The sequence below is a fragment of the Semicossyphus pulcher genome, unplaced genomic scaffold, assembly GCF_022749685.1.
Source record: "Semicossyphus pulcher isolate SPU_LCO1_2020_fin unplaced genomic scaffold, fSemPul1.0.p SCAF_21, whole genome shotgun sequence".
Taxonomy (NCBI): Eukaryota; Metazoa; Chordata; class Actinopteri; order Labriformes; family Labridae; genus Semicossyphus; species Semicossyphus pulcher.
The window spans coordinates 23,210,802-23,225,000 of record NW_027211695.1 but is presented as its reverse complement, the minus strand read 5'-3'; the positions used below and the strand labels follow the sequence as shown (position 1 = coordinate 23,225,000).

General features: G+C 49.3%; 1 protein-coding gene across 1 annotated transcript in view; it reads right to left on the bottom strand.

Moving 5' to 3' along the window:
- LOC138601088 (ephrin type-B receptor 4b-like) overlaps positions 1–12,253 on the bottom strand; it is a 30,449-nt gene extending 18,196 nt beyond the window's left edge. The window contains exons 1-8 of the mRNA XM_069672669.1: positions 11,515–12,253; positions 4,394–4,464; positions 4,161–4,303; positions 3,717–4,086; positions 3,310–3,472; positions 2,180–2,335; positions 1,407–1,552; positions 572–776 (exon numbers count right to left, since the gene is read on the bottom strand). Coding sequence (XP_069528770.1) covers positions 572–776; positions 1,407–1,552; positions 2,180–2,335; positions 3,310–3,472; positions 3,717–4,086; positions 4,161–4,303; positions 4,394–4,464; positions 11,515–11,620 — 1,360 coding nt within the window. The 5' untranslated portion in view covers positions 11,621–12,253. The remainder of the gene's footprint in view (positions 1–571; positions 777–1,406; positions 1,553–2,179; positions 2,336–3,309; positions 3,473–3,716; positions 4,087–4,160; positions 4,304–4,393; positions 4,465–11,514) is intronic.
- Between the last annotated feature and the right edge of the window lie 1,946 nt (positions 12,254–14,199).

Below are 14,199 nucleotides of genomic sequence, written 5' to 3'. Positions count from 1 at the left end.
TTCCACTGACAGGCTCAGATTGTTCTTCTAAGTGTGTGACAACATGACAGAAAGGATCCCTACAGAGATAGACCTTTTTGTTACAGAGGAAGAGGATTGTTTTAACCACACACAGACGTTACATCGCTCTCTGCACACACACCAGACTCCATTCACAAAAACACTGATTTGAGCTCACAGGAGACCGGAGCTGCTGCTCTAACGCTGCACTGATTGGTTACTTAGTTAGTGTTACTGTGTGACTTTGGTGTTTTAAGTGTTGTGTTCTAATTCAAATTAATATTTGTGCAACACAAAACAACTGAAACAAACAAACAGACCGAGGCAGCAGTAGAAGAAAGACGCCTGTGTTGTCTGAGGTACAGTTGCAGATTTTGTGAATGGAGTCTGGTGTCACAGTGAGTTCTGCTGTTTGAAGAATATATAATCGTAAACATTTCGTCTATAAAATATGTGTTTTCAGATCAAAGTGTCATCATCAATGATCAAACCACTCACAGGGACATGGTCACTTTAATCAGTCGGTTTGAAAGGCATTCTGGGCAGTGTAGTGTGGGCATGTGTTGCGTACCGTCTTTGCTGGTGGTGACGTTGACTCTGTCAGAGGCTGGCTCTGATTGGCTGAGAGCAGAGACGCCGTTCAGTGATTGGACGGTGAAGGAGTACTTGGTGTGTGGGCGGAGTCCCCAGATGATGACACGACGCTGAGTCAGACCACGCTGCGTCGGCCGGTACAGGACGCTGTCATCACACGGTGAACAGGAACCGACCAATCCCTGAGGAGCAAACAGGAGGGGGCGGAGTCAGGGGAGGAGACTGGGCTGGTTTCTGATACCGGTCTGTCTGGTCTAACTGGTCTACCTGGTTACAATGTTACAGTTTCATTTATCAGACGCTTCTGTCCAAAGCGACGAACATCTGAGAGTTAATACAACACAAGCAACGATTGAGACAGGAGGGGGCGGAGTCAGGAAGAGCCAACAAACAGCTTCAAGTGCGACCGGACACAGGTGCTGACAGGAAGTGTGTAGGGCTTTTTTTTATTTTTTTTTTGTCCAACTGGTCTACCTGGTCTTGGTCTACCTGCTCTACCTGTTCTACCTGCTCTACCTGCTCTACCTGTTCTACCTGCTCTACCTGCTCTACCTGCTCTTGGTCTACCTGGTCTACCTGGTCTTGGTGTACCTGCTCTACCTGTTCTACCTGCTCTACCTGGTCTTGGTGTACCTGGTCTTGGTCTACTTGGTCTTGGTCTACCTGGTCTACCTAGTCTACCTGGTCTTGGTCTGCCTGGTCTACCTGGTCTTGGTCTGCCTGGTCTACCTGGTCTACCTGGTCTTGGTCTGCCTGGTCTACCTGGTCTACCTGGTCTTGGTCTGCCTGGTCTACCTGGTCCATGTGTGTACCTTGGTGGTGGGGGACCCGCAGCGGGAGCACAGCACTCTGTAGGTCAGGTCACCTCGTCCTCCTCGGTCCAGCGGCTCGCTCCACTCCAGAGTCAGCGAGGTGTCGTTGATCTGACTCACGATGGAGCGGGGAGCGGAGGGGGGGCCTGAGGGGGGTCAGAGGTCAGAGGTCAAACACCGGGCTGCTGTGTTCAGACTCAAATGGCAGCTCAGTGAAACAAGGCATGCAACAAAATCCAAGGAAATGATTCTGTGCTGCAAAAGCTCATTATTAAACATTCTTCTGTTGTTGACTGAAGGAGGGCTGATAGATAACACACACACACACACACATACACAGGCAGAGGTAATGAGCCTATTAATTTGGCCTAATTGTCGTTGCCTGGGGCGATGTAGTTAAAGGGGCGGCTCAGGGTATTTAAAGGGGCGTGTGGAGTTGCTGGCAGACAGTATAATAGAGCTGGCGTGTGTGTGTGTGTGTGTGTGTGTGCGCGCGCGTGTGTGTGGTCAGGATAAAGACATGTAAAGATGTGAAACAGAAACACACAGAACGAGAGGAGAGAATGAACCTGATGATGTCACAGTGATGTCACCAGGCTAACGTCAGCATTGATAATAAAAGTGAGAGGTGCATTGTGGGAAACGTAGGACTAAAGCTGTGTTGAGACCAAGAGAGGCTGACTTTGTCTTCGTGCTTGCTTCCCTTGTAGTCTGAACACAGCCTTAAAGTCCGGATTCTTCCACCTCAAACTGAAAAAGGGAGGGGGTCTCACGGGTGCAGGCGGCGTGTGGCGGGTCTGAGTCTGCTCGGTGGTAACCATGGTGACACAAGCAGATGGCAGAGCCTGGGATTGGCGTGCTGCTTTTGTCTGGACACGGGCTGCATCCTCCAGGTCCTGACCCCGCCTTAAACTGACCTGACGGACAGGCTGCAGAGACACAGGGTTAGCATTAGCATTAGCATCTCAAACAGCTCCTCACAAACACACCAACAGTGTGTGTGTGTGTGTGTGTGTGTGGTGTGTGTGGTGTGTGTGTGTGTGTGTGTGTGTGGTGTGTGTGTGTGTGTGTGTGTGTGTGGTGTGTGTGTGTTTTGAAAGATGATCAGGAGACGAGCGGCAGCAGGAAGTGAGAGCGACACCAGGTTTAATGACAATAAATAAAAGTTGAACCATCAGGAGAGTCGAGCCGCTGCAGACAGGAAGTCCAACATCACAGAGACACAATGAGAGACAGGAAGTGACCTCGACTTCAACAGGATGTGGAAAGTGCTGCCATGATGTCATCACCGCTATCTCCCGCCAAGAGAGGGCACACACGCACACACGCACACACGCACGCACACACACACACTCTCTGGTAGCTTCAGCTGCAGAAGTTGACCTCTGACCTTTTCACTCAGCTAGGCTTTTACTTCCACACCCCTCCCCTGTGTGTGTGTGAGTGTGTGTTTTACGAGTGTGTGTCCGTGGGGGTTCACCAGAAGCAGAAGCGACCCCCCCTCCTTGGTGTCTCCGCGGCAGCACTTCCTGATTGAGGTCAGCTGACCTCTGACCTCACAGAGAATAACAGGAAGCTTCGACAACCAAACGGACTCTCTCTGCTTTCATCGACCCCCCCCCCACAGACTGGAGGGATGTCACAGAGGGGGCGGGGCGTACAGACTGTCTGTCCATCTTCCTCTCTGTCAACACATCTGACTGTAATCATCTACAGCCCTGTGTTTACCCTGTGTGTGTGTGTGTGTGCGTGTATGTGTGTGTGTGTGTGTGTGTGTGTGTGTGTGTGTGTGTGAACAGAAAGAACTTTAAGTGCTGACGACTCTTCCCCTCTCACACTGACGGGTGACGTGTCTGAACAGGTCACTTTAAACATGGTGCTTTTATTTTGAAAACTCTCTCACCTCGACAGCGCACGTCACTGTCGCCCGCCTGGTATCCGGGGCGACAAGCGCAGCTGGATGTGGGCTGCCCCACCCACTGCCCGTCCTCGCCGCAAAGCATGCTGGGAGGCCGAGACTGCTCGCCAGGCGGAGTCACGGCATTCTCCACACACACACCCTGAGCCTGCAGCACACACACACACACACACACACACACACACACACACAAAATAAATAACTTAAGTAACAAAATGGAGCTCTTCAAATATTGTAATACTATTGAGCTTTTATTTTGTAAACCAAATTATAAGGCTTTTAATTTTGTAAACTTAATTGTCTAGATGATGTGGACGTCATGTTTTCACTTTTCTAAATGAATCATGTGACTGTCTGTCTATCTGCTGTAACCATGGTAATGGTGTGGTTACCTGCTCCACCAGCGAGTGTGGGACGGTTTCGGGGAAGGAGGCGAAGGCGCGGCGGAGGGCCGGGCACTTCCTGTAGAAGACGCGTACGGAGAGCAGGGCCATGCAGGTGCCCTGGCTTTGGAAGGCCAGGTAAAGCCCCGCCCCCCTCAGTGGCTCCAGGCGCAGCAGCTTGACGTTGGAGCGTCTCTCCCGGCAGCAGGTGGTGGACAGCAGGTGGTCCGCCGCCACCGTGGACACTTTGGTGTACGGGTTCTCCATCCAGGAAGGGTGGGTGGGCGTGGCCTCGTCGCTGTCAGACTGGTAGTAGTAAAGGTTAAAGGTCTCCTTGCAGTGACGGCGGTTCAGACCGGAGCACTCCGTCATGGTGAAGCTGAGGAGGAAACGCCGTCAGTCACAATCAAACAACAGCTTTGTTTTTACACGCCTGTCAATCAAACTACAAACCGGATCTCCACGTAGAGCGTCGTCGCCGCCTTCCTGGGGATCCACCGAGTCCTCAGCCAATAGGGGGTGGGACTGTCAGGTGTGCAGATGGAGTACGTCCTCACGCTGTTCGACTCCTCGTCCAGTCCGCTCATTTCGTCCCACTGCAGACAGACACAAGGTTAACGGCTTGCATTCCTCATTAAAATTAATGGTGAAGTTAGCTCAGAGCTAACAGTTGTTTCTGTGTGTACCTGTGGGTCTTCAGCAGGAAAGGTCGTCCATCGCAGGTCCGACGTTTCCCACTTTGTGTTCATCAGAACCTCTGAGAGACAGACAGGTAGAGTCAGTTAGACAGGCTCACAGATGTTCTTCAAACGTTCTTTAAAACCTTCCTAAAAACCTTTGGAACATTCTTTAAAAAACCTTTGAAATCTCCTTTGGACAAGGACCTTAGAACCTCAGCAACAATCTTTGAAACTTCCATTAAAACCTTTAAAAACCTCCACAAGAACTTTTGAAACATGCACCAGAACCTTTGAGACCTCCACCAGAACCTTTGAAACCTCTCAGAACCATCAGACCTGCACCAGAACCTTTGAGACCTCCACCAGAACCTTTGAAACCTCTCAGAACCATCAGACCTGCACCAGAACCTTTGAGACCTCCACCAGAACCTTTGAAACCTCTCAGAACCATCAGACCTGCACCAGAACCTTTGAACCCTCTACAAGAACCTTTAGACCTGCAAACCTTCAAGCCTTTGAAACCTTATTTGGGTAATGTTAGCTCACCGACAGCTAGCTAGCTTGCTAGCATTAGCATGCTACTAACGTGCTACATTTTGCCACTGGCTCATAAACTAACATCACTCAACATTTGACTCCTAGGCAAGCACTGTGTGCAATGGAAACGTCTTGTTCATTGTTCTCATTGTGTTTTTACAGAATTGTCTGCAGTCGATGACGCCGAGGCCGACGGGACGCTGCAGCCACCGCTGATGTTAGCTGGCCTGCACCATGGAGCAGCTCTGCCACAGTTAAACTCCATGTTGTATAAAGCTTGTGCACATGTATAAACGTTATCTAAAAAATAAAAATGAAACAAGAGACCGTCTGTGATTCCGTGCTTTTTAATCAACAGAGAAACAAATGATGACAATATTGATCGCTTTGACACAAAGAGAACAGGTTTGTCAGACTGTGTAGTTTTGTCACTCGTCCCTTCTTATGTGAAGTTATCACCATGTTCGCCACATATGTAGAAGTACACAGCAGGTCTCAGTCTGCCAGTATCTGAAGAAGGTTTCATGAGCAGATGTTGCATCGGGTACGCCGGCGGGCCACCGATCAGGTAATGTCCAACATCACAGCCGGAGATGGTCACTTTGTTTTGCCCCAGCAACTCCCCGTCACTGAGGGCATCCAGATGAGAGTGTTTCAGAACTGTGGCGTCGTGTACGCTCCCTGGAAAACTTAGTAAGAGATGACTGATTTGTTTAATACCCAGTTTAATCGATGCTAAATAACAAGCTAAATTAAGCTAGCGGGCGAGCAGAGAGGCTAACAACATTCGTTCAGTCTTATTAAGAATAAAAATGGGTGGATCATAACCTTTCTTCTCATAAGGTCACCGTCCATGGAGAGCAACAACGGCAAACACAGCATGTAGTCCGTCATTGTTAATGTGAGGAAAGTTGCTGCTGGGAGAAGCGGTCACGTACAGAGTGACGTCAGGACGCGGCTCGTCCACGGGCTCCAGCAGGAGGAAAAACAAACTGGTTCCGACTTGGTTCGCAAGTTGAACCAGCTCGGAACCAGCACGAGCACCGGCCCTGAATTAGAACCAGGGTCGCATTGGTGGAAAAGGGGTAAGAGAGACTCTGATGTAAAGGTTCTGATGGTTCTGCCAGAGAACATTAAAGAACATTGAAATGTAGAACCTGCTGTTATAATGAAAACATGAAGAGAGAGAATGTACAGGTGTGTGCAGAGGAGGACAGGTGAGCAGGAGCAGGCTGTAACCTAACACACACACACACACACACAGTCATGTCTCTCCTCCTCTCTCAGCTGAGTTCATCACACTGCTGGTGATCAACACATGCAGATTCATCCGCCGCAGAAAGTAGTCCCCCACAGAGCTCCGTTCCCTCCCTCCTCTGTGCCAGGGAGAGTCATGTTGTAGTCAAGTAACGAACGTGTGGAGGGATGAGGAGGAGGCCGTGCTCACATGAACACATGAATCTAACACTCTATAGAACACACGTAACATGTAACACACACGTGTGTATCAGGGTCATGGAGAGGCAGTGAGACACACTGAGTGAACCACAGACAGCTTCATTCCTCAGCTGCTGCCGAGCGGAACAACCACACACACACACACTACAAATACACACACACACACACACACACACACACACACACACACACACACACACACTCTCTCTCTCTCTTTAATTCGCCTTGTCGGTTAATTAAAACGAGAAGTGACTGAAGGAATCTGAGGAAATGTTCGTGTGTGTCAGGTCAGCGTGTCTTTCACACCTCCACTTGTTGTTAATCTGAGCTGATGAAATCGAACTGACATGACACCTGAACAGTCACACACTCACACTGTAACGTCTCTCTCTCTCTGTCTGTCTCTCTCTCTGCCTGTCTGTCTATCTCTCTCTCTGTCTGTCTGTCTGTCTGTCTGTCTCTCTGCCTGTCTGTCTCTTATGTGTCCTCCCTGCAGGTTGGTGTATCAGATCTCCTGCTGCACCTGAATGCCCCTCTTCTTTCAGCGGGCTGCAGCGCTGCAGGGCTGTGATGTCATGGTGATGTCATGTCATGTGATCAGGTTGATATTGTACTGACACAGAGTCTTAAAGGAGCCAGGAGCCATCCTTAGAAACATCTTAAAGGGATGGTAACAGCCTGTTACAGGTGTTCCAGGTGCTCTGTGTTCTCCTCCTCTTACCTGAGTCATGTGACACTTTGGTGTCCTGAAGAACTACAAACTACCTCAGCAGCAAGCAGCGTCAGAGGAGACTGCACCCCCCCCCCCCCCCCCACACACACACACACACACACACGCAGGCCGAGCATCTTGTATAAACATCCCGCCAGCGTTTTCATGGTTATTTCTGTGTCCTCGTCATGAGTTCTAATCACTATCAGCACTGTTTACAGTGTGTGTGTGTGTGTGTGTGTGTGTGTGTGTGTGTGTGTGTGTGTGTGTGTGTGTGTGTGTGTGTGTGTGTGTGTGTGTGTGTGGTCCTGCTCTGACTTGCTCTCTGAATATTTGGCAGCTTTTCTAGTTTTTCTGTTTCACTCTCATTGATGTAACGACAACACATACACACACTGCATACACAACACACACACTGCAAACACACTACACACACTGCATACACACTACACACACTGCATACACACTGCAAACACACTACACACACTACATACACAATACACACACTGCATACACACTACACACACTGCATACACACTACACACACTGCATACACAATACACACACTGCATACACACTACACACACTGCATACACACTACACACACTGCAAACACACTGCACACACTACACACACTGCAAACACACTACACACACTGCAAACACACTGCACACACTACATACACTGCATACACACTACACACACTGCAAACACACTACACACACTGCAAACACACTGCACACACTACATACACACTACACACACTGCAAACACACTACTTACACACTACTTACACACTACACACACTACATACATACTGCATACACACTACACACACTGCAAACACACTACACACACTGCATACACACTACAGACACTGCATACACACTACACACACTGCATACACACTACACACACTGCAAACACACTACACACACTGCATACACACTACACACACTGCATACACACTACAGACACTGCATACACACAACACACACTGCAGACACTGCATACACACTACACACACTGCAAACAAACTACAGACACTGCATACACACTACACACACTGCAAACAAACTACACACACACTACACACACTGCAAACACACTACACACACTGCAAACAAACTACACACACTGCATACACACTACAGACACTGCAAACACACTACACACACTGCAAACACACTGCACACACTACATACACACTACACACACTGCAAACACACTACTTACACACTACACACACTACATACATACTGCATACACACTACACACACTGCAAACACACTACACACACTGCAAACACACTGCACACACTGCAAACACACTACACACACTACATACACAATACACACACTGCATACACACTACACACACTGCAAACACACTACACACACTGCATACACACTACACACACTGCAAACACACTACACACACAGCATACACACTACACACACTGCAAACACACTACACACACTGCATACACACTACACACACTGCATACACACTACACACACTGCAAATACACTACACACACTGCAAACACACTACACACACTGCAAACACACTACACACACTACACACACTGCAAACACACTACACACACTGCAAACACACTACACACACTGCAAACACACTACACACACACTACACACACTGCATACACACTACACACACTGCAAACACACTACACACACTATTTATGAACAGTATAACACATGTATAGTGTAACAGTGTGTATAAACTGTGCAGTGTCTCCTCACACTTTTTCTATTGAGCTGCACATTTACCTGACTTCAGGTGTTCAGTACAAGCATGTCATTTATCTATGAGCTGATTGGCTCGTTTGTGTCTGAAGAACCTGTAGAACAGGAAGTGAAAAATCACTGATAATAAACACACTGAGGCTGCTTTACCTGCAGAAAGCGGTTAGCTTAGCAACAGTAGCATGAGCTGTGGTCTTTTATTTTGAAAATCCATCTCTAATCATCTTTCCTTCATTCTGAAAACGGTGGAGACATTTCAGCACCAGAGTCATTGTGTGTGTGTGTGTGTGTGTGTGTGTGTGTGTATGTGTGTGTGTGTGTGTGTGTGTGTGTGCAAAGGGCCAATCAACAGATTAACCAACCTGCACTTAACATGTAAATCCTGTCACACAGTCAGAAACTCAATCCTGCATCTCTACAGGGATTAACCAGGGAGAGAGAGAGAGAGAGAGAGAGAATAAAGAGAGAGAGAGAGAGAATAAAGAGAGAGAGAGGCAGGTCTGGAGGGGCTGCAGGGTTAACAACAGAACAAAGAGGACATAAAGACAGAGACAGATGGAGGACAATATGGAGACACACCCACGCACGCACACACACACACACACACACACACACACACACACACACAGGCGGAGAAGAAAATCACTCAAAACCCCACGATGGACAGCAAACATCTGCAGCACAGTCCCAACCAAACCTCTTGCAAAGTTTTACTAATTTTAGTTTGCTGATTGTTAAATGATTCTCCAGTCAGTTACTGTTCTACTTCTTCATATCTCCAACACAATGTCCTGTCTCTCTCTCTCTCTCTCTCTCTCTCTCTCTCTCTCTCTCTGCCTGTCTAACATTCAGCTGTTCATTAACAGTCGCACACTGAATCCACTCTGACCAAAATCTATCCTCTGGGAGCGACGGCCATCTTAACAGGGCTTCCTGAGATAAAGGACTTCCTGTTCCGTGTGCTGCATTGTTTACAGTCTGAGTAGAAACCTTCCACCAAGGATGGAGGAGCAGACTGTTAGCTGTTAGCATGCTAACGTCTGTTTACAGAGATGAATAAAGACATGAATCGTCGTCAGATGGAGCTGATGGAGCATGGTGTTACGGAGGATTGTGCTCCGGTTCTTTTGCTCTCCACAACAAGCCTGCTGACAGATGATTGGAGCTGACTACAAACAAAGCCAGAACACTTCCTGTACTAAAATGTGGCCCCACATATTCATGCTGAATAAATAAAGATGAGACAGTGACTGGTCCCTCCCCTGTCTCTGGAGCACAGCGGGTTCCTTAAACGCATCACAGGGTTCTCCATGTTCTTCTGTTGTTCTTGTTACAGCTGCGTTCTCTCACTGGCAGGCCTGTGGACCAGTGTCTCCTAAAGCCCTTCTCCTGCTTCAGCCTGCACACGCTCACAACGTTCCTGCTTCAAACGACTCAATCGACTAACGAACAGACAGAGAGACAGCTTCTGACCCCGAGTCCTCAGGTGAGCCAGGTGTCCAGGTTCTGTGAGGAACCTTCAGGAAGACATGTTCTCCACCTGCAGAGGAACAGACCCTCCACAGAACCACAGACCCTTCACAGAACCACAGACCCTTCACAGAACCACAGAACCTCCAAAGAACCCTCACAGACCCTTCACAGAACCACAGAACCCTCACAGACCCTCCACAGAACCACAGAATCTCCACAGAACCCTCACAGACCCTCAACAGAACCACAGAATCTCCACAGAACCACAGACTCCCCACAGACCCTCCACAGACCCTCTACAGAACCACAGAATCTCCACAGACCCTCTATAGAACCACAGAATCTCCACAGACCCTCCACAGACCCTCTACAGAACCACAGAACCCTCACAGACCCTCCACAGAACCACAGAATCTCCACAGAACCCTCACAGACCCTCTACAGAACCACGGAATCTCCACAGAACCCTCACAGACCCTTCACAGAACCACAGAACCTCCAAAGAACCCTCACAGACCCTTCACAGAACCACAGAACCCTCACAGACCCTCCACAGAACCACAGAATCTCCACAGAACCCTCACAGACCCTCAACAGAACCACAGAATCTCCACAGACCCCTCCACAGAACCACAGACTCCCCACAGACCTGTCACAGACCCTCTACAGAACCACAGAACCCTCACAGACCCTCCACACAACCACAGAACCCTCACAGACCCTCTACAGAACCACAGAATCTCCACAGAACCCTCACAGACCCTCTACAGAACCACAGACTCCCCACAGACCCTCCACAGACCCTCCACAGAACCACAGACTCCCCACAGAATCTCCACAGACCCTCTACAGAACCACAGACACTTGTTCCCTGTGTTTGGTTTCTGCTTTTCTCTGTGCACCAAACTTCATTCAAAAAACAGCAAATTTTCTGTCTGAACTTCCAGGTGGTTCGGAGACCCTTATTAACATGAGATCTGGAACACTGAGGGATTTTGTGAACATCATCGATTAATGTTATTCGAACTTTGACTGGTTCGGTGTTTAAGAGTTTGTTATCTATCAAAGTGCGGAAACAAGTAATCGATAATCGATTGCTTGGTTTCGCTCTGACCAAGTCTGCAGAACCTTATCGATCAGTACGGCAGCTCACTCAGGACAAACTTCAGTGGTCTTACCTTCGTCGGCCGTGCAGCAGGTCAGCAGGAGCAGCGGGAGGAGGAGCAGCAGCAGCCCGCAGGAGGAGGCCCGTCCCGCGGCCTCGGGGGCCCGCAAACCCTCCATCCCCCCCCGGAATAACTAATCCAGACCCGATCCCCGATCCGTCCCGGGCCAGTCCGGAGCCGATCACACCTATCGATCCCTGATCACTGACGTCAGCTGGGCTCGCTCTCAGTCGGCCGCGCGCGCCTCATTGGAGCCGCAGAGTTGGAGAAAAGTCCAGAAGAGCTTTTTAAAGAGAGAAAGTGAAGAAGAGCAGAGAGAGTGCTCACGCGCGGGGGGAAACTTCAAGATGGACGCCTCCGAAGTGAAGCAGAAAAAGTTTTAAAAAGGAGAAAAATAAAGTGTGGCGTGTGAGACCGTCCTCTCCTCCCTCCGTCTCCCCTCATCCCTCCATTCCGAAACTTTTCCGTCTGTTTGTCTCCTCTTCTTCCCCTCTGTCCTCCGGGACAGGAGAGCGGGGCGCGGCTGCCTCCGAGGCCGGGAGAGCAGCGCTGAGAGGCGGCCTGTGGAGCGGAGAGGGGTCGGTGTGTCGGCTGGAGGGGGGTGCAGAAACAAACACACGCGCGCACACACACACTGGGGATCTGTCTGTGTGTGTCCTGTCCCAGTGCTCCCAGTGCTCCCAGTTTAAACATCCACAAACTCACAGCGGACAAAAGTTTAGACAATAGCAGCCGGACACACCGAGGACACGCCCCCGTCGGCTGTGATTGGCTGAGTGCGCCGTCAGTGCTCACAGGGGCGGGGCCTGATATATGAGTGGCAGACAGATGTGGAGGAATGTGTCTGCCGCACTCTGCCTGTCTGTCGCTCCTGATAAGCGGACTGAGCGCAGGTTGTGATTGAAACTGGATCGATTACAAACATGTTGTTCCAATCCTTGCCAATCGAAGTCACACCTGAGCAATTTAATCAATGGGATAGATAAGACCTCTAGCATGCTGCTGTAACCAGAGTACACAGCAAGGTGGAAGGACCTGGAAACCTCACAGTTAGACATACCACTGCAACCCGTACTGGGCAGTAAAACCCTGTACGAGAAGCATCTTAACAGTTTGAATCAATGGACAAAAGATCACCATCACCTGAGAGACAGTCAGCTGAGATGGATCGCTTTGACCCGGATTTTAGGCCCGCCAGTCCTCGCTAAAAGGAGAATTGGATGGGCTAGAAAAATGTGATTGTTTTATGTACCTGCTAATCAGGGCTTCCATCCTTGGAGAAATCTGAAACTAACCCAGTTGACATTTTTGGTGATATGTACAAAAGTAAGAACAGCAGGAAACGTGTCTCAATTTTGTATTCAATAATTCAGTCCATGAAGACACTCAACAAACACGGTTAAAATGGGACAAAGAATGTGGACTCGTCATCTCAGAGGAGGGTGGGCGAAATATGTTCTCAGTCATCCTCCACCAGCTCGGGTCTTTGGAGGGACGTCTGTTGAGGAATCAGATTCCTTATAACCCCCGAAGTAAAATGTGTTCAGACAGCCGAGGTGGGAGGGGTCTCTGTTGGACGAAATGTGGAGAACAGCTGGCTGACCTTTTCACATATTCTGGAACTGCAAAGAAATTCGGACATACGAGCTCACACACCTTGCTGCTGTGTTTGCACATTGCTGTCCTTCACCCAGCAGGTATGGGAGTTTCTCGAGTCTTTGTGGGTGTGTGTAATCAGTGTGTGTGTCTGTTGTCCTGCTACAGTTGGCATGTAGCTAATAGGTGTCGCTCTGTTTCCACCTCCTGCTGAGTGCAGTGGCTGCAGAGTGTGTCCTCTGTAGGGAGCCAGGTGTGCCTGTGGCGGCCTCTCTCCATGGCTCTGCTCACTGAGTCTGTACAGAGTCAGTGATGTCCACAGCCCTCAGGTGTTCTGCCACTGTGTGCTCTCTGTTCGGCTCGGTCTCACTGGGTTTCTGTCTGGGGGCTCTGCTTGTGAACGGAGTACCAGGACCAGCTGGCTGAGGGGGCAGCTCGGTCCAATCTCTCTGGAGGTGAGGGCTTTGTTACGGAGCGTGTCGGGGTCACTTTCTTTTACAGGGTTATAACATTTAAATGCTCTCTGTTGGATTCTGATGAGTGGTGGATATCGTGCTGACTCTGCTCTGCGTGCAGTGTTTGGCGTTTCCGTTGGATGTGGAGAATAGATTTACAGGATTCTGCACGCAGAGTCTCAGTCCGGTGTTTGTCTCGTTTTGTAAAGTCAGAGCTCGCAGCCATAAAGGGAGATGGGTTCATAACGTGACCCTCGTCTCTCAGGTCGCTCACAGCTCTGCTGAAGTTACCTGTGCTGCTGACGTTCAGGCCGAGGTAGGTGCTCTCTCTCTCTCTCTCTCTCTCTCTCTCGCCCAGTCTGAGTCTGTGTGAAACTGAATACACACCTGACTTTAGTGTGTGTGTGTGTGTGTGTGTGTGTGTGTGTCACAGTATCTGTTATAACAACCCCCGTGTCTCACCGACAGTAAGAGACAGAGACAGACAGGTAGAGACAGAGACAGGTGTGTTTCCACGTTGAATAGAGTTTGAATGATATAAACAAACAGTGACCTTTGACCTTACAGACTCCTTTACGACCACTCTGACTTCCTGTTTGGTGATGATGTCATCGATGACATGCACATTTAATACACTTCATACCGC